The 20,620-nt window shown below is 42.6% G+C and overlaps 1 protein-coding gene across 1 annotated transcript in view; it reads left to right on the top strand.

The window, feature by feature from the left end:
• Positions 1–20,413, top strand: part of LOC121280368 (testis-expressed protein 264 homolog) — a 391,323-nt gene extending 370,910 nt beyond the window's left edge. Inside the window, exon 4 of the mRNA XM_041192306.1 lies at positions 19,847–20,413. Coding sequence (XP_041048240.1) covers positions 19,847–20,148 — 302 coding nt within the window. The 3' untranslated portion in view covers positions 20,149–20,413. The remainder of the gene's footprint in view (positions 1–19,846) is intronic.
• Positions 20,414–20,620: the final 207 nt, after the last annotated feature.

Raw genomic sequence — 20,620 nt, 5'->3', positions numbered from 1 at the left:
GTGGCTTGCTAAGCTATTTCAGAGGGCAGTTAAGAGTCAATCACATTGCAGTAGGTCTGGAGTCACATGTAGGCCGGGTGAGGATGGCAGATTTCCCTCCCCAAAGGATATTAGTGAAACAAGTGGGTTTTTACAACAATCAATGGTAGTTACACGGTCACCATTATCAGTGGAATTCCCAAGACACTGAGACTAGGATGCTTTGGTGGAGACTGTACATTGCTCACCACAGAGCTGACTTCTCTACTGTAACACACCCACCACCAGTGCTGGCTGACTCTTCTTTATATACACATCAGAGTATAATTAACTAATCAATACCTAACCCTTGTTCATCTTATTACCTTAAACTACTGGGTATTTAACATCCATCAAACAAAACCTAGTAGATACTAATAGATTCCTCTATTTTCTTTAAATTAAATTGATATGCAAACAAAAACTATTCATAAGAAAGGATACAAAATGATAATACATGTTACCTTATTATACAATCAATCCTTAACATACTCCATATTCCCCTTCCCCTGCCTTGAAAACAAAAATAATTTTAATAAGGTTAAAGCATGAAAATTTCTGTGTTCTCATAATCCATTATAGCACAAACCATACCTCTTCTAGGATATCCAACAATTTATTTTGGACAAACCGTTCTTTTTGTGAAACAATACAATAATTGGTGACTGCGTCACCCATTTCGTTTTGGAAATCTCCATCTTTCCAACATCTCTTTTATACTCGCAAGATCAATCCTCAACCTCTTTTCCAAGACATTCTTTGTCGAATGGACATTTTCCCAGATGAACGGTTATCTATGTCGCATTCTATAGATGCATTTTACACCAGTCGCCCCTTATATAGGAATTCCTTTAAGATACTCAATAAATGCATAGCTATATTGTCGCTTCTACCAGCACAAGTGTCTCCGCAGCTAAGAAGCTTTTAGCTACTCTCTGTTTTATTTTCCAATTCCCAGGCTAATGGACAACATTTATTGTTTCTTCCCACCAAAAATATAATGAATCTTGCTGTACTCGAATAACTATTGGGAAGGTTCGCATGTGAGGCATCACTAAAAATGGCTAATTGCACCCCTGCTGCATCATCCTGGTCTGGAAATCTGAGTGACGTTTTTCTGAACTTAATTTCTTCAGTGTCTTCTTTGCTTTTTGCACTTCCCCAATAGTAGCATATTTCGACATGGAGCTCAATTCGAAAACATCATAGCGCATCCGGTCTAGTTTGTGCGCCTGACTAGTTTAATTGCCCAATTAAGGTTCTTAATTGATCTGCTTCTTTATTTTGTGAGGATCTGGCCTGATTTATCAGGATCCCATTAACATTGTTCAGGTAACACTGTTGAGTCAGGGTTATTCCCAACTTAAACAAAAACAGAATTACCTGGAAAAACTCAGCAGGTCTGGCAGCATCGGCGGAGAAGAAAAGAGTTGACGTTTCGAGTCCTCATGACCCTTCAACAGAACTGAGTGAATCTAAGGAGAGGGGTGAAATATAAGCTGGTTTAAGTCGGGGGGGGGAGAGAAGTTGGGGGTGGGGTGGTGTGGTTGTAGGGACAAGCAAGCAGTGATAGGAGCAGATAATCAAAAGATGTCACAGACAAAAGAACAAAAGAACACAGAGGCGTTGAAGGTGGTGATATTATCTAAACGAATGTGCTAATTAAGAATGGATGGTAGGGCACTCAAGGTACAGCTCTAGTGGGGGTGGGGTGGAAAGGCTAGCAGGGCATAAAAGATTTAAAAATAATGGAAATAGGTGGGAAAAGAAAAATCTATATAAATTATTGGAAAAAACAAAAGGAAGGGGGAAGAATCAGAAAGGGGGTGGGGATGGAGGAGGGAGTTCAAGATCTAAAGTTGCTGAATTCAATATTCAGTCCAGAAGGCTGTAAAGTGCCTAGTCAGAAGATGAGGTGCTGTTCCTCCAGTTTGCGTTGGGCTTCACTGGAACAATGCAGCAAGCCAAGGACAGACATGTGGGCAAGAGAGCTGGGTGGAGTGTTAAAATGGCGAGCGACAGGGAGGTTTGGGTCATTCTTGCGGACAGACCACAGGTGTTCTGCAAAGCAGTCGCCCAGTTTACGTTTGGTCTCTCCAATGTAGAGGAGACCGCATTGGGAGCAACGAATGCATTAGACTAAGTTGGGGGAAATGCAAGTGAAATGCTGCTTCACTTGAAAGGAGTGTTTGGGCCCTTGGACGGTGAGGAGAGAGGAAGTGAAGGGGCAGGTGTTGCATCTTTTGCATGGGCATGAGGAGGTGCCATAGGTGGCGGTTGAGGAGTAGGGGGTGGACCAGGAGGGAACGATCCCTACGGAATGCCGCCAGGGGCGGTGAAGGGAAGATGTGTTTCATGGTGGCATCATGCTGGAGTTGGCAGAAATGGTGGAGGATGATCCTTTGAACGCGGAAGCTGGTGGGGTGATAAGTGTGGACCGGGGGACCCTATCATGTTTCTGGGAGGGAGGAGAAGGCGTGAGGTTGGATGCACAGGAGATGGGCCGGACACAGTTGAGGGCTCTATCAACGGCACTCCCCATGCCCACGCAAAAGATGCAACACCTGCCCCTTCACTTGCTCTCTCCTCACCGTCCAAAGGCCCAAACACTCCTTTCAAGTGAAGCAGCATTTCACTTGCATTTCCCCCAACTTAGAATACTGCATTCGTTGCTCCCAATGCGGTCTCCTGTACATTGGAGAGACCAAAAGTAAACTGGGCAACCGCTTTGCAGAACACCTGTGGTCTGTCCGCAAGAATGACCCAAACCTCCCTGTCGCTTGCCATTTTAACACTCCACCCTGTCTCTTGTCCACATGTCTGTCCTTGGCTTGCTGCATTGTTCCAGTGAAGCCCAACACAAACTGGAAGAACAGCACCTCATCTTCCGACTAGGCACTTTACAGCCTTCCGGACTGAATATTGAATTCAACAACTTTAGATCTTGAACTCCCTCCTCCATCCCCACCCCCTTTCTGTTTCTTCCCCCTTCCTTTTGTTTTTTCCAATAATTTATATAGATTTTTCTTTTCCCACCTATTTCCATTATTTTTAAATCTTTTATGCCCTGCTAGCCTTTCCACCCCACCCCCACTAGAGCTGTACCTTGAGTGCCCTGCCATCCATACTTAATTAGCACATTCGTTTAGATAATATCACCACCTTCAACGCCTCTGTGTTCTTTTGTTCTTTTGTCTGTGACATCTTTTGATTATCTGCTCCTATCACTGCTTGCTTGTCCCTACAACCACACCACCCCCCCACCACTTCTCTCCCCCCACCCAACGCACCCCCCTCCCCCGCCGCAACCTTAAACCAGCTTATATTTCACCCCTCTCCTTAGATTCACTCAGTTCTGTTGAAGGGTCATGAGGACTCGAAACGTCAACCCTTTTCTTCTCCGCCGATGCTGCCAGACCTGCTGAGTTTTTCCAGGTAATTCTGTTTTTGTTTTGGATTTCCAGCATCTGCAGTTTTTTGTTTTTATTCCCAACTTAGTCTGCCTAATATCCAACCCTATATACTTAAAAGCTCCAGAAGCCCTACTTCCAATTTTGAATTCCTTTATAATTTTATCTATCATAACTTTCTCAAATGCTGCAGAACCCACCCACAGGAAATCATGTACACACATGAAAATTCCCACTAGTTTTCCTTACATTGCCAAAAGAACATCTGCTTTTAGCTGAAGACAAGCAGCTTTTAGTTGAACGGACCTAACTGTAAAATACCAAACCCTGGATGCATTGTTTAGCCCTTAAACATTTGTTCAGCCTCTATAATTCCCCCTCTATATCTCCAGCTTCTTTTGTACACTTTAAGAATACTTCTTCTTGAAATTGTTCCCCTTGAATCAATGCAGCTTCGATATCAGTGGATTTACATTCTCATGAGTTTGTCACTAAAAGTGTTAGGAAAACCGTCAAACTTACTTTTCCTACTGTTAGGGTGTCTACTCTAACTTTCTGCTCATCCAGTTGTTACTCAAATCCCTGAGCTACAAGTCTAGCCTTAGCTTTTTACATAGCATCAGGAGTACTTGTTCTGTACATATCCATCAATGCTGGCTGTCCTTTGTCTGGTACCTCTGTGTAAATGCCAAATTCTCTCTAATTGTTTTTCTTTTGTTTTGCCTCTTTTACCATCTATCACAGTATCTTTACAGTATAGAAGGAGACCATTGGGCCCATTGAGCCTGCACCGAGCAGTCTGAAAGAGCATTCCACCTAGTCCCACTCCTCTGTCTTATCCCCGTAACCTTGCACATTCTCTCTTCTCAGACAGCAATCCAATTCCCTTTTGAATACCTCAATCAAACCTCCCTCCACCAGGAAGTTTGTTCCAGACTCCAGCCACCCTCCGGGTGAACTAATTTTTCCTCACATCACATTTACTCCTTTTGCCAATTATTTTGAATCTGTGCCTTCTACTTCTTGATGTTCTCTTGAGTGGGAGCAGTTTCTCACTACCCTGTCCATATCCCTCAGGATCTTGAATACCACTATCAAGTCTCCTCTCAGCCTTCTTTTCTCCAAGGAAAACAGTCCCAACCTCTCCACGCTATCCTCATAGCAACAGTTCTTCATCCCGGCAATCATTCTTGTGAATCTCCTCTGTACTCTCTCCAATGCCTTCATATCCTTCAAGTATGGTGCCCAGAACTGGACACAGTACTCCAGATGAGGCCTAACTAGTGTCTTATACAAGTTCAACATGACCTCCTTACTCTAATACTCAATGTCTCTATTAATAGAGGCTAACATACTGTATGCTTCAATAACTGCTGTCTCAGCATTCCCTGCCATCTTCGTATACACCATGGTCCCTCTGTTCCTGCATCTCCTTCAGAGGCTCTTCCTTTATTTTATACTGTCTCACCATATCTTCCTTGCCAAAATGAATACCTCACACTTGTCTGCATTGAACTTCACCTGCCACTTGCCTGCCCAATCCACCAACATGTCTATGTCCTTTTAAGTTCAAGACTATCCCTATCACAGTTGACAACATTTCCAATCTTTGTATCATCTGCAAATTTTGAAACCATGCCCTGCACACCACAGTCTCGGTCATTCATATATATCAGGAAGAGCAACAGTCCCAACACTGACCCCTGGGGAACTCCACTGCAAACCTTCCTCCAATCTGAAAAACAACCATTTAAACAGCCATTTCTGTTTCCTGTCAGTCGGAAAGTCCAGTGTATCCCTCATCCAGTACCCCTGCATCCTTTAACAGAATATTCAACCTATGGCCAGAGGGATGCACAAATTGTCAATATAGTTTGGTAATAATTTGCTGTTTCTCTTTTAAATCCCTATCCCCAGCTGCCATTAATGCCTCTTTAACATTCTGTCTAGAGATGATAGGCCTTAAAGGAATACAATAATGTCCTGACTGTAAATTACAAATCAACAGACCTACCAAAAACAATCGCTTTATCATCCTCATTTGGGCCTTTTATATTGAAGGCTTACTTAAGAGTGAAGGTATTTCACTAGATACTACATCAGTACTGATAAAATGATTCACCCGTGCTATCTTACACGGAATTACTATTCTTTTTTGTAATTTCAATATGTTACCATCATTGAACTGGAAACAAGCAAAACTGTCATATTCTTTGACTTTACTTTGGTCTTCCTTACTTAAAGAATCCATGTAACAGTATAGCCAGTCCACTCCACATACCGTGGATGTACACCCACTATCTAGAACTGCACAATTGAACACATTTGCAACTAGGATACTCATTACCATTCCCTCTGATTGGTCAGCATTGTTCTCCTTGCCTTCCATGTCATGTGCTGTCTCAAAAACCCTGTTTTTCATTTCTGAGCAATTCAATGCATAGTCATACTTAGAGTCACACTTGAAGCACCTGTTGACCACCCACTGGTTATTCCTGGGTTCATCCTCCTTCCACAATTGCTCAAATCCCACCACCTGTTAAAGCCCCTGAAGGGCCTCTGTCCTTGTACTTTTTGTTTGTAATTCTTCTTTCGTACAGACGTTTGGGCCCTATAGACAAAAGGTCTGACATGCTGCTAGTATTGTATCCTCCATCTTTGGTGTCACTGCTGAAGAATCCATTTGTGCCATAAAAGTGGCCAAAGATGAATGCTTTCCCAGAAAGTTGTTTTAGGGCTTCAGACATTCGGTCCAAAAGCGTATCTTTCTCTTTGAATCTAACTCCAGTTAAAACCAAGAGCCTATCCATGTTTGATATCCTAGTACAACCCAATAATTCAAAGAATTTCTAAGTGGAATCATGGCAATCTTGTATATAGTCGATTAAACTCCATGATGTATTCTTCAATGGAAGAATCATCCATTTTTCTAAATTTATCACAAAGTCTGACCAAGCCTCAGGCATTCAATAAGTCATTTTTCACATAATTTTTATTCATGAATCTCAAGAGAAAGTCCAAACATTCTTCATTTGTCCAGTTCCTGAGCATCTAGTTTCAAGAACACTGTTCAACTGACCTTGCTCCTGGCAGGGAGTGAAAATGCCAGAGCCATCTCTTGCTTTCTTTTCGTTAGAGACATATCCCATGTCCTACATCGGCTTTGTTTTCCATTGATCATAAGGTTCCATTTCACAAAACAATGGTGGAAAATCATACCCTGCCACCTTATATCTGGTTTCAATCATCTCTCTTCAAAGAGTCTCCAGTTACAGTCATCTCTCAAAAAAAATTAACTCTAATACTGGTCTTCTGTCTGGAAGTAAATCTTAGTCTCCAATCTTCACTTTCAGGCAACCATTCTCTGCCACCAACTGCCAATGGAATTCCCACACCTGTTTGTGCAGAAGACTGAGACTAGAGTGCTTTGATAGACACTATTTATTGCTCACCACAGAGCTGGCTCCTCCACTCTAACACACCCACCACCAGTGCTGGCTGACTCTTCTTTATATACACAGTATTATTGACTAATCAATGCCCAACCCCTGTTCACCTTATCACCTGAAGCAGAATCTGTTATATGCTAACAACCAATACTGAGATTTGCTTTATATTCCAGATTTTTATTAATTGAATTCAGATTTCACCATTTGCCATGGATTTGAACCTATGTCCCCAGAGAATTAGCTTGGGCTTCTGGATTACTAGACCAGTGACATTACCACCACAGCACCATCTCCCCACGTAGAAAGGAGATATATATATATATGTATATAAGTGTATCTGTATATAATACAACATTTTTCTTGAATACTAATTTTAGTATGCAATTGTATATTCAAGTGTGTCAATGAACTTGCAAAGCGTAAAACAAAAGCAAAGTACTACAGACGCTGAAATAAAAACAAAAAATCAAAATTGCTGGTAATACTTGGCAGACCAAACAGATATTTCAGATGCTGCCTGACCTGCTGAGAATTTCCAGCATTTTTGAATGTTTTTATTGCAATGTATAAAAGCAGTTTGACAATATATTTTACTGCCTCATGCATAGCACTGTATTAAATAGGGCACGGTAGGGTAAAAATGGTGCGGTACTGAGGGAACGCTGCACTGTCAGATGTGCTGTCTTTCAGATGAGACATTAAACAGAAGCCTCGCCTGCTCTCTCAGGTCAACATAAAAGTTCTCATGACACAATTTCAAAGAGCTGGAGAGTTCTCCTCAGTGTACTGACCAATATTTATCACTCAATCAACATCCCCAAAACTGATTATCTGATCACTACCACATTGCTGTTTATGAGGATTTGCCTTTTGCAAATTGGCTGCCTCATTTCCTACATTACAACAGCGAATATACTTCAAAAAGTACTTCATTGGCTATAAAGCACTTTGAGACATCCAGTGGTCATGAAAGGCAGAATCACAGAATGGTTACAGGACAGAAGGAGGCCATTCAGCCTGTTGTGTCCGTGCTGGCTCTCCAAAGGAGCAAATCACCCAGCGCCATTTCCTTGCCTTCTCCCTGTAACTCTGCACGTTCTTCCTCTTGACATAATAATCCAATTCTGTCTTGAAAGCCTCGATTGAATCTGCCTCCACCACACTCTCAGGCAGCACATTCCAGATCTTAACCACTCGCTGCAGGAATACATTTTTCCTCATGACGCCATTGCTTTTCTGTCAACTACTTTAAATATGTGCCCCACCCCCCCGCCACCGCTTTGTTCTCTATCCCTCTATCACTGGGAACAGTTTCTACCTATCTACTCTGTCCAACCCCTCGTGATTTTGAATACCTGTATCAGTTTTCCTCTCAACCTTCTCTTTGCCAAGGAAAATTGTCTCAACTTCTTCGATCTATCTACAGAACTGAAGTTTCTCATCCCTGGAACCATTATCATGAATCTTTTTTGCACCCTCTCTAATGCCTTCACATACTTGCTGAAGTGTAGCACCCAGAACTGGACACAATACTCCAGTTGAGATCCACCCAGTGTTCTGTACAAGTTTAACATAACTTCCTTGCTTTTTCACACTATGCCCTTATTAATAAAGCCTATGCCCCATAAACTGCACTCTTAACCTGTCCTGCCATCTTCAGGGATTTAAGTACATAAACACCAAGGTCCTTCTGCTTCTCTGCGTTTATCTCTCTGCGTTCTTCCTACCAAAATGAATCATTTCATACTTCTCTGCATTAAATTTGATCTGCCACTTGTTTGCTTATTCCACCAGCTTGTCTATGTCCTTTTGAAGTTCTACACCATCCTTCTCACGGTTCACAATACTTCCAAGATTTGTATTATCTGCGAATTTTGAAATTGCACTCTGTGCACCTCGGCCTAGGTCATTTTATTTTATTCGTTCACGGGATGTGGGCATCGCTGGCTGGACCAGCCTTTATTGCCGATCCCTAATTGCCCTTGGGAAGGTGATTGTGAGCTGCCTTCTTGAACCACTGCAGTCCATGTGGTGTAGGTACACCCACAGTGATGTTAGGAAGGGAGTTCCAGGATTTTGACTGTAGCCACAGTATGGCTAGTCCAGTTCAGTTTCTGGTCAATAGTAGCCCCCAGGATGTTGATAGTGAGGGATTCAGTGATGGAAATGCCATTGAACATCAAGGAGCGATGGTTGGATTCACCTGAGGATCCTGAGACAGCACCTTCCAAACCCACAGCAGATAGATGGGAACACCACCACTTGGAAGTCCCCCTCCAAGTCATTCACCATCTTGATTTGGAAATATATCACCGTTCCTTCACTGTTGCTAGGTCAAAATCCTGGAACTCCCTTCCTAACAGCACTATGGGTGTACGTGGAATGCAGCAGTTCAAGAAGGCAGCTCATCACAACCTTCTCAAGGGCAATTAAGGATGGGCAATAAATGCTGGCCTGGCCAATGAAGCCCACATCCCATGAATGAATTTTTAAAAATGTGGCGGGATATAGAGAACTCCACTACAAACCTTCTTCCAGTTTGAAAAACATCCATTAACCACTATTCTCAGTTTCCTGTCACTCAGACAATCTTGCTTCCATGTTGCTACTTTCCCTTTTATTCCATGAGCTCTAACTTTGCTCACAAGTCTGTTTTGCAGCACTTTATCAAATGCCTTTTGGAAGTGCATCTGCACCACATCAACAGCATTAGCCTCATTAACCCTCTCTGTTACATCTTCAAAAAAGATGTAACATGTTACATGTTACTCTGTTACATCCATCAAGTCAGTTAAATCGATTTACCCAGAACAAATCTATGTTGGCTTTCCTTGATTAACCCATATTTGCCCAAGTGATTATTAATGTTGTCCCAAATTATCATTTCTAGAAATTTCCCCGTCACTGATGTTAAACTGACTGGCCTGTAGTTGCTGGGCTTATCTTTACACCCTTTTTGAACAAGGATGTAACATTTGCAATTCTCCAGTTCTCTGGCACCATCTTTGAGTCTAAGGAAGACTGAAAAATTATGGCCAGTGCCTCTGCAATTTCCACTTTCACTTGCCTCCATATTCTTGGATGCATTTCATCTGATCCTGATGTCTTATCAACTTTAAGTTAAGACAGCCGATCCAATACCTCCTCTTTATCAGTTTTAAGCTATTCAAGTGTCTGAACTAGCTCCTCTTTCACCATGATCCAGGCAGCATCTTCTTGGTAAAAACATGTGTGTGTTATTAGTTTACTACCTCAGTCATGCCCCTGTCTCCATACATAAATTCCCTCTTTGGCCCCTAATCAACCCCACTCCTTTTGCCACCATTTTGCTGTTTATATGCCTAATGAAGACTTTTGGATTTCCTTTTATGTTAGCTGCCAGTCTATTTTCATACTGTCTCTTTGCTTCTCTTATTTGCTTTTTTACCTTCCCTCTGAACCTTTTATATTTAGTGTAAGTCTCAGTTGTATTATCCACCTGACATGATAAGCACACTTTTTCTTCTTTATCTTAATCCCTTTATCTTTTGTCAACCATGGAGCTGTGCCTTAACTTTCCCCTTCATAGGATATACCTTGACAGCGCCCGAACTATCTCTTCTTTAAGGACAGCGCATTGTTCAGTTACAGTTTTATCTGCTAATCTTTGATTCCAGTTTATCTTTGCCAGACCCATTCTTACCCCATTGCCTTTCCCCCAGTTATTCTTATTCTGGATTGTTCCTTGTCTTTTATAGCCAACCTATATCGTTTAGACAAGGTACCATATGAATGTAAATGTTTCTTTCTATATCTGTGCTCCTCTAACTATGATCCCATGAAAATTCCTGTGTTCCACCTTTGGCAGCCATGTTTTCAGCTGCCTAGCTAGGCCCTAAACTCTGGAATCCCTTCCTAAAACTCTCTGCCATTCTCTCCTCCTTTTGGACTGTCTTTAAAATGGCATTTGTAGCAGGGACTGAAGACAATGGCTTCACTCCTCTCAATATTTAATTGATAGAATTTTTTGCTTATCCAATGCAGGATGTCAAGCTGTCTGATAGTTTAGAGTGAGAGATGGGATTGAGATAGATGGGGGTGAGGTAGAGCTGGGTGTTGTCAGTGTCCATGTGAAAACTTAATGCTGTGTTGTTGGACTCTGTGCTGAGGGGCAGCGCATAAGTGCAGAATACGAGGGATCCAAAATAGAAGTTATTGTTGAGGACAGTACTTGGTGAATGCACAGGATCAGGAACCTCCAGACACAATACATGTTCATCAATTACCGAGACAGGCATTTAAATCATATACTTACAGTTTTTGGGAGAACGTTCAAAGCTTTGTTCATTAGCATATTCACAATGTTTTTGATGCTCATTTTCTTTAAATGGCAGTAAAAATGTTTTATTTTAAAATGCATCTATGAACGTAGCTCGTTTTTTCCAAATGCTTTCTTTGGAGCAAAAGCAATGATCAAAAATCTCAAAGCATTACACTGGCAATTATTTAGGTTAACAGGAAAACGTTGCATTTTGTGGATTTGCAACAATAACAGCAACCTGTGTTTATATAGCATCTTTGAGGTAGTGAAATGTTCCAAGTCACTTCACACAAGTGTTATTCAGTAAAAGTATTTACCAAGCCACATAAGGCACTATCAGGGCAGATGATGACCAAAAGGTGGGTTTTAAGCTGCATCTCAAAGGATGAAGGAGAGAGGAAGCATTCTCGGGAGGGATTTCTAGAGCTTAGGGCCTAGGTAACTTGAAACATGGTGACCAACAGTGGAATTAAAATTAGAGGCGCATTCTGCAGCACAACAGGAAACAACACATTCAACAGAAAGGAGGCAGGAAAGGGGAAAATACATCTAAAGGAATGGGTGAAGACTTAAACTGTAGCACCAGCTGCAAAATAGAATCCATTCCTTAGCCAGAAGCTCAATTTGCCAGGACACTGATCCCAGCCAGGTTTAAGTGTAGCCCACCCCAATGGGACAGCTCCCCTCTTTCCTCAATACTGTGCCCCATGAATCAAAATTCTTTTTTCCCACACCATTCCATGACCAAGGGCAGAATCTTCTGTTCGGCGAGCGGGGGACAGGGCCATGTCCCAGCTCATGTGACAGTGGCACATGAGTGGACGTCAGTAATTTTGTTTCCCTTCTTTATTGAAATTTTCAAACCTGAGCCGATCTCCCTGAGGCAGCACTTTGCCTCAGGGAGATCTGTTCGCTCTTTTGCCCACAGGGAGCTCGATCGGGAACTTGCCCGCTCGTGCCCGTTCCCGCACAACCCCCCCAACGAGGGGAAGATCCTGCTCCAAGTGTTTAATTCTTTAATCTGCTTGACCCTATGCCAATTTGCGGGAGTCAGATAGTAATCCAGAGATTATTATCCTCAAGGCTGCGCCTATTAATATAGAACCGACTTCCTCAAACTTCCTCTGCAGAACCTCATTCTTGTTCCACCTATTTTGCTAGCATCATGTAGACCACAACTGGTAGCCCAAATAAATATTGGGGCGATTGTAGCCATTTCTTTGGTCCCCACCAAAAGCTCTATTCTCTAGTCACCAATTTCATCCCTCTCCCTGATAACTGTCTCAGAATTAATTAGATTGTTGGCAATCTTGCTGTCATATTTGATCCTGAAATGAGTCTCCACCATATAACCACTCCATCACCAAGATTACCTATTTTTACTTCCATAATATCACCAACCCCACACTTGTCACAGTTTACCTGTTGTTGAAACCCTCATCCATTTTTGTTACCTCTAGACTGGATTACCTCAATGCTCTCCTGGCTGAGCTGCCATTTTCTATCTTCTATAAAGTTGAGTACATTCAAAATACTGCTGCTTATATTGTAATTCACACCAATTCCCATATGGTCATCACTCCTATGCTCAACAATTTACATTGGTTCCTGGTGGATTTTAAAATTCTCATTCTGGTTTTCAAACCCATGACCTTTGAACTCCGTATCTGTGTAATAACCTGCTTCAGTGTGAGCTCTGCTCTCGTGCGTCTCCAATTTCCATCATTCTACTTCAGCCTTCAGCTGCCTGGGCTCTAAGCTTTGGAATTTCCTCTCTAAACCTCTCCATCTCTCTATCTCACTTTCCTACTATATGTCACCCCTTAAAACAGGGCTTCCTAAGCTATGGGACATGACTGCTGGTGGGATCGCAAGACAAAATTTTGGCATCGCAAGCTCCGAGGCAGCAACGGCTGACGTGGAACTCTCACCAAATGCTAACAGCTGTGAGGCCCCTTTAAATTCTTGTGTTTTTTTTAATGGTGGGCATGGCCAAAATCACCGATCTGTGAGGCCTGATTCCTGCTCCATTCTCAGATTTCCACACCCCACCCTCTCTCACACAGCTCTCTGCACCCCACCCCCTCTCACATAGCTCTCCACACCCCACCCTCTCTCACACAGCTCTCTGCACCCCACCCCCTCTCACACAGCTCTCCACACCCCCATCCCCTCTCACACAGCTCTCCGCACCCCACCCCCTTACACAGCTCTCCTCACCCACCCCCCTCACATAGCTCTCCGCACCCCACCCCCTCACACAGATCTCCATACCCCATCCCCTCTCTCACAGCTCTCCACACCCCATTCCCTCTCACACAGCTCTCCACATCCCACCCCCTCTCACACAGCTCTCCGCACCCTGCCCCCTCTCACAGCTCTCCACACCCCATTCCCTCTCACACAGCTCTCCGCACCCCACCCCCTCTCACAGCTCTCTGCACCCCACCCCCTCTCACACAGCTCTCTGCACCCCACTCTCTTACACAGCTCTCCGCACCCCACCCCCTGTCACAGCTATAAATTCCAACAAGAAAGAAAAATTCCAAGGGGAGGATCCAGAGTCTGGTTAATTAAAAATGTTAAAGATAGTATCAAACTCAAAGAAAAAGCATATAATTGTGCAAAGATGGGTGGCAGGAGAGAAGATTGGAGAGTATAAAAAACAGCAAAAATGCCTAAGAGAGTGATAAGGAGGGAAAAATTAGAGTAGGTGAGGAAGCTAGCTATTAATATAAAGACGGGCATTAAGAGTTCCGATTGATATTTTAAAAAGAATTAGCACAATGAGCATTGGCCCGATAGAAAGTGAGTCTGGGGAATTAATAATTGAAAGTAAGGAGATGACAGATGAAGTGAACAGGAATTTTGCATTGGTGTTCACCAAAGAGGGTACAAGTAACATCCCAGCAATAGCTGTAAGTCAGGAATTGGAAGGGAGGGAGGAACCTGGGAAAATTACAATCACCAAGGAGGTGGTACTGAGCAAGCTATTGGAGCTGCGAGCTGACAAGTTCCCGGGTCCCAATGGACTTCATCCTAGTATCTTGAAAGAAGTGGCTAATGAGATAGCTGATGTGTTGGTTTTAATTTTCTAAAATTCTCTAGGTTCGGGCAAGGTTTCAATGGATTGGAAAATAGCAAATGTAACTCCTTTATTCAAAAAGGGAGGGAGGCAGAAAGCAGGAAACTACAGGCCAGTTAGCTTAACATCTGTCATAGGCAAAATGTTAGGAGCTATTATTAAATATGTTATAGCAGGGCACTTAGATAAATTCAAGGTAATCAGGCACATGGTTTTGTGAGAGGAAAATCATGTTTAATAAACTCCTTGGAATTCTTTGAAGAAGTAACATGCGCTGTGGAAAAAGGGGAACTGGTGGATGCACTAATCTTAGATTTCCAGAAGCTGCCATATCAAAGGTTGTTGTGGAAAATAAAAGCTCATGTTGTAGGAGGTAACATATTGGCATTGGATAGAAGATTGGCTAGCCAACAGGAAGCAGGGAGTAGGCAGAAATGGGTCATTTTCTGGTTGGCAGGATGTGACAAGTGGTGTGCCACAGGAATCAGTGCTAGGAGCTCAACTGTTTACAATTTATATAAATGACTTGGATAAAGGGACTGATGATATGGTTGCTAAATTTGCAGATGACATAAAGATAGGTAGGAAAGTAAGTTGTGAAGAGGACATAAGGAGGATACAAAGGAATATAAATAGGTTAAGTGAGTGGACAAAGATCTGGCAAATGGAGTATAATGTGGGAAAATGTGAAATTGTCCTATGAGACAGAAAGAATAGAAAAGCAGCATATTATCTAAATGGTGAGATTTGTGGAGCTCTGAAATGCAGAGGGATCTGCATGTCCTAGTGCCTGAATTGCAAAAGGTTAATATGCAGGTACAGCAAGTAATTAGGAAAGCTAATAGAATGTTATCATTTATTGTGAGGGGAATTGAATGCAAGAGTCGGGAGGTTATGCTTCAGTTGTACAGGGCATTGGTGAGACCAGATCTGGAGTACTGTGTACAGTATTGCTTTCCTTATTTAAGGATGTAAATGGGTTAAAAGCAGTTCAGAGAAGCTTTACAAGACTAACATTGAGTTCAACATGTCCGTCCTTGGCCTTCTGCAATGTTTCAGTGAAGCCCAACGCAAACTGGAGGAACAGTGCCTCATCTTCCGATTATGCCCTTTACAGCCTTCTGGACTTAACATTGAGTTCAACAACCTCAGACCGTGAACTGTCTCCTCCATCTTCTATATATATATATATATATATATACACACACACATATTTATATACATTTTTTCCTTCCTTTTATTGATTTTTTAATCCTTTCTCCCAAGCCCCAACCAGCACCCCCTCATGGGGCTATCTGTCACTCTTTTTTATGTTGTGTTTCACAGACCGCTGACCCTTGTTCTGCTCTTAACAGATTTATGCCACTCTCAGCACCTTTTTTAGTCTTTAACATTTAACTCTCCCTTTGTCTTGACGTCTTTGTCACCCTCTCCTGAGCTCCCACCTATCTCTGAATTTCTATTTTGTTCCACCCCCTCTTAAACAGTATAAAAACCATCAGGTTTCTACTTCTCTTTAACTCTGAAGAAGTCATATGGACTCAAAACATTGACTCTGTTTCTCTCTCCATAGATGCTGCCAGACCTGCTGAGTTTTTCAAGCATTTTCTATTATTATTTACTAGACTAACACCTGGAATGGGCAGGTTGCCTTATGAGGAAAGGTTGGACAAGCTAGGCTTGTATCTGCTGGAGTTTAGAAGAGTAAGAGGCAACTTGATTTAAACATCCAGGGCTGAATATTTCCCTCGTTGGACGGGCACGCACCCAACCTGAACGAGAGTAAATTAGTCCGCAATCTTGTCGGGCAAGTGCCCCAACTTCATCGCACACTTTTGTGATATTTCACTCGGTGGGCATGCGCCTGCCAACAATTAAGCAGCCTACTAAGGCCCTTAATCAATTAAGTAATTTGAATTTTTTACTGCCCTTCCAACCGTTCGGTTGGCAGGCGGACAAATAGGCCAAGTGGCCTTTCCATTTCTGGCAAACCTCATCCACGGGCGGGATGAGTTTTCGACCTATGATTAAAAAAAAAACTTTTAAAACTTATTTCTAACATGCCCCTGCTCATGTGACAGAGTCACATGAGGGGACGTTTTCCTTATTTTTTAATTCTTTATTTTTATTGTTTATAATCTTCAGTTCCCTGTGCATCAGGGAGTTTTCACTCCACGCACCCCCGCACATGCGCACACTTCAGCACTCACGCCCGTCCTGCCCTCACCCTGGCAGCGCTGCGTGCTGCAGCGCACGATTCATGCTAGCTGGCCGATAATTGGCCAGCCAGTGTGAAATCGCGGTCAGAGCCCTATCGCGGGCAGCGGGCGGCTTTGCTACCGCTCTTGGGCCTGCCCGACAAGCTAAAAATCCAGGGTGAATGTGGAGAGGATGTTCCCTCTGGTGGGAGAATCCAGAACTCGGGGTCACTGTTTAAAAATAAGGGGTTGCCCATTTAAGACAGAAATGAGAACTCAGAGGAGCGTGAGTCTTTATAACTCTCTTCCTCAAAAGTCAGTGGAAGCAGAACCTTTAAATAATTTTAAGGCAGAGGTAGACAGATTCTTGATAAGTAAGGGGGTGAAAGGTTATAGGGGGTAAGTGGGAATGTGGAGTTGAGGTCACAATCAGATCAGCCATGATCTCATTGAATGGCAGAACAGGCTCGAAGGGCTGAATGGCCTACTCCTTGTTCGTATATACATATACCTCTTCAACCCTCAAAATGGGACCATTTTAAACCCTCAAAGTGGGGTCACAGTGGGAAAAAGTTTGGGAAGCAGCGTCCACAAAACCTATTTCTTTGACCAAGCTTTTGGCCACCTGCCCTAATATCACCTTTTGTAGTTTGGTGTCAAAATGTGATTTATCACACCCCTGTGAAGCATCTTGGGCCATTTTATGACAGTAAAGGTAAGTTTTTGTTGATGTATATTTGGTATATAGGGTACACTCGTATCACTCAGCTGGTGGCTGTGGAGCTGCAGCTTCTTTATTTCATCCTCCTGTTAAATAGTCTGAAGTATTTTCTAGTTCTGTTGAAGGGTCATGAGGACTCGAAACGTCAACTCTTTTCTTCTCCGCTGATGTTGCCAGACCTGCTGAGTTTTTCCAGGTAATTCTGTTTTTGTTCTGAGGTATTTACTTCCTTGCAGCTTCAATGACAGTCACTCCAAGTCAGCATATCTGTCTCACAAAAACTAACTGCTCTCATTTAGTGATTCAAATAATAGATAATTAAGTAAATTTAAAGGCTAGAGGAACAAACAGCAACAACTGAACAAATGAGAAAAAGAAATCAATCCTGAGAGCTTCAATTATCTGCAGTGCTCTGCTCATTGGCACCAATAATACAGAAACTCCCTGAGGGAGCTGCAATGGAGAAAAGGAAATGTTCATTTCGTGAGATGAATGTCCCTTGGAGAACCCATGCTTGTGTCCAAAAATAAGATTGATGTCATTTCACAGAATCTACACTATAAGGTCATGTATAATATAACCCATTTTTCATCCAACCCTTAACATAAAAACCTAGTGTAATATAACCTATAATATAAACCTCATCCACCAACTTCATCTATCCCCTGTGTACCCAATGTAATAGAACCCATAGCTCAACTATTTTGTATATAACTCATCAACACCTATTAACTAATGGGCACCGATTCTATTGCCTTTGATTGTGAATAACTGCCTGTTTAATAATCGACAGGCACTAGAGACAATGCTTTGCTGTCAGGCACCTACTGCAACTGAGTCCTTTAGGGAGCTAGGTGTCCCAATGTCATGAAACCCTTCTTGTTTTCACTGAGACAGCTTTGAGAATACAAACATCAAAGTAAGGGAAACATCCAGCTCCTCTGGTCTGAAATTAAAAACAGAAAATGCAGGTAAAACTCAGCAGGTCTGACAACATCTGTGGAGAGAGAAACAGAGTTAATGTTTTGAGTCCATTTGACTCTTCTTCGGAGTTTGACCACAGAGATCACAGCAGAGTCTTTGCAGGGTAGTAACACCTCCAACCCCAACAAGGAAAACAGCAGCCACTAGCCACACTTGGAGGCACTGAGGTACTTTATTCTATCAGAGTAAAGAATTCTGGAAGAGGACCGCGATGTGCCCTACTCCCCTCTGCAGTAATCTCATTTTCCATCACTGCCCTCCCTTAAATCCCAGGCTTTATTAATCAGGATCATCCTCCACCATTTCCGCCAACTCCAGCATGATGCCACCACCAAACACATCTTCCCCTCACAACCCCCACCGTCAGCATTGCATAGGGACCATTCCCTCCGGGACACCCTGCTCCACTCCTCCATCACGCCAAGGGTGAGCTTTTCCAGCATTTTCTGTTTTTGTTTCAGATTTCCAGCATCCGCAGTATTTTGCTTTTATTAATCAGGATCTAGAGTACAAGAGCAAGGAGGTTATGTTGAACTTATATGAGTCACTAGTTTGACCTCAGCTGGAGTATTGCTTCCAGTTCTGTGCACCTCACTTTAGGAAAGAAGTGAAGACATTGGAGAGAGTGCGGAAAAGATTCATGAGAATGGTTCCGGGGATGAGGCACTTCAGTTATGAAGATAGATTGGAGAAAGGACTATTTTCCTTGGAGAAAAGAAGGCTGAGAGGAGAATTGATAGAAGATATTCAAAATCATGAGGGGACTGGACAGTGTAGATAGGGAGCAACTGTACCCACTAATGAAAGGATTGAGAACGTGAGGGCACAGATTTAAAGTAATTGGCAAAAGAAGAAAAAGCGATATGAGAAATAAACTTTTTCATGCGCAAGTGGTTAGGATCTGGAATGCACTGCTTGAGAGTATGGTGAAGGCAGGTTCAATCAAGCCATTCAAAAGGGAACTCTACTGTTATCTGAAGATGAAGATTATGCAGGGTTACATGAGAAGGTGAGAGAATGGCACTAAGTGAATTGATCATTCAACGAGCCAGTACAGACATGATAGGCCAAATGGGCTCCTTGTTTATTGTAACAATTCCGTGACTCTGTGAAATGCCAAGTAGCAACAAAGCTAGTGAATCCCACATAAACATGAAAGCTGCATTACAGCAAACTGGGAGAGGTTGTCAGGACTCTTATATTTGTGGCCACAGCTTACTTCATGACAGCTGCACATGTCTGTCTTCTGCAGGCTTTAATTGCGAATAACCTCTCAGTAGTTCCTGCTCCCTTCAACCAGGAGCCATTTGCTTTGGTGGCAGCAGCTTCCAGTGGGCCAGCACAGCCACCAATCTTATTGAATCCAGCCCCATTACTTTTGGGTTACAGCTGACTGTCAAAGACCTGGGCATCTTCCCATTGTGTTTACCAATTCCTCTTCCGCACCACCATTATCTCCCTTTCACCTATATCCTAATAAAACAGCCTAAGTTATTCTTCTGCATGAAGAATGTAGTGAAATTCAGGTTGTTGTGGTTGAACAGAGGTTACAAGCTGGTCAGTTGCAAGGAGTTGAATGGATTTCATGATCTTGTATTTTTAATATGGGAAAAATCCTGCATTGGGGATGTTACTGTATGTATGATGCTAGTCTTGCCCAACCTCTTTTTTTTAACCTCAGGTGCAGATTCATTCAGTGACAACAGCTCAGTGACTTATGAGGCGTACACAGAGAGCAGGGAAACCTCACTGGCAAAGTCAGTCACCCCTGACCTGACCAACAAGGAACTTGAGGACAGCGACAAGAGTGACAAAAGTGAGTCGGTCACGAGCGGATCATCCTTTGAGGAACTCGATCTGGAAGCTCACAATAATGGGGAGCGGCCCGGGGTCACTCAGCAGGGCTCTGAGGCTAAGAAGGAGCAGGATCAACTGACAGAAACCAAGAATTCTCTGGATATCAGGAGAATGGAGGAAGAATAAAAATAGAAGGAATTATATAAGGATCCTATTGGGACCACGCACATAACTTTGCCTGGCGACTTTCCTTGTGATAAGGTACTGAAGGCTTGCTGCAACTCCAGAGAAATATAACCAATTGTTAACCAATAAAATAGCTTGGAATTAGTTTGTCTCGATTGAAGATGAAGCCTGCATCAATGTGTCTATAATACTGTATTCACAAACTTGAGCAACATTTATTCATTTTTTAAATAAATTCAAATATTTGGCTTTAACAAGTAAAAAAGAGTTTTATATTTCTTTATCTCCTCTTGCACTTCACCAACAGTTCCATTTCATTTTTCCCCTTCTGTTTGGAATATGGAGTCTCCTGACATTTCTCATTTTGTCTACAAAAGATGCTGTCACATTCTGTTGAACAAGCGATGCCTGTTTGAATGTCATGGGGCTGAAGGTTTGGGAAGAGGCCTTTTCTCTTTTCTGAGTGTCATGG

Source organism: Carcharodon carcharias, chromosome 7 (assembly GCF_017639515.1).
Source record: "Carcharodon carcharias isolate sCarCar2 chromosome 7, sCarCar2.pri, whole genome shotgun sequence".
Taxonomy (NCBI): domain Eukaryota; kingdom Metazoa; phylum Chordata; class Chondrichthyes; order Lamniformes; family Lamnidae; genus Carcharodon; species Carcharodon carcharias.
The sequence above is the reverse complement of the archived record's forward strand: the minus strand, read 5'-3'. Positions and strand labels throughout refer to the sequence as shown.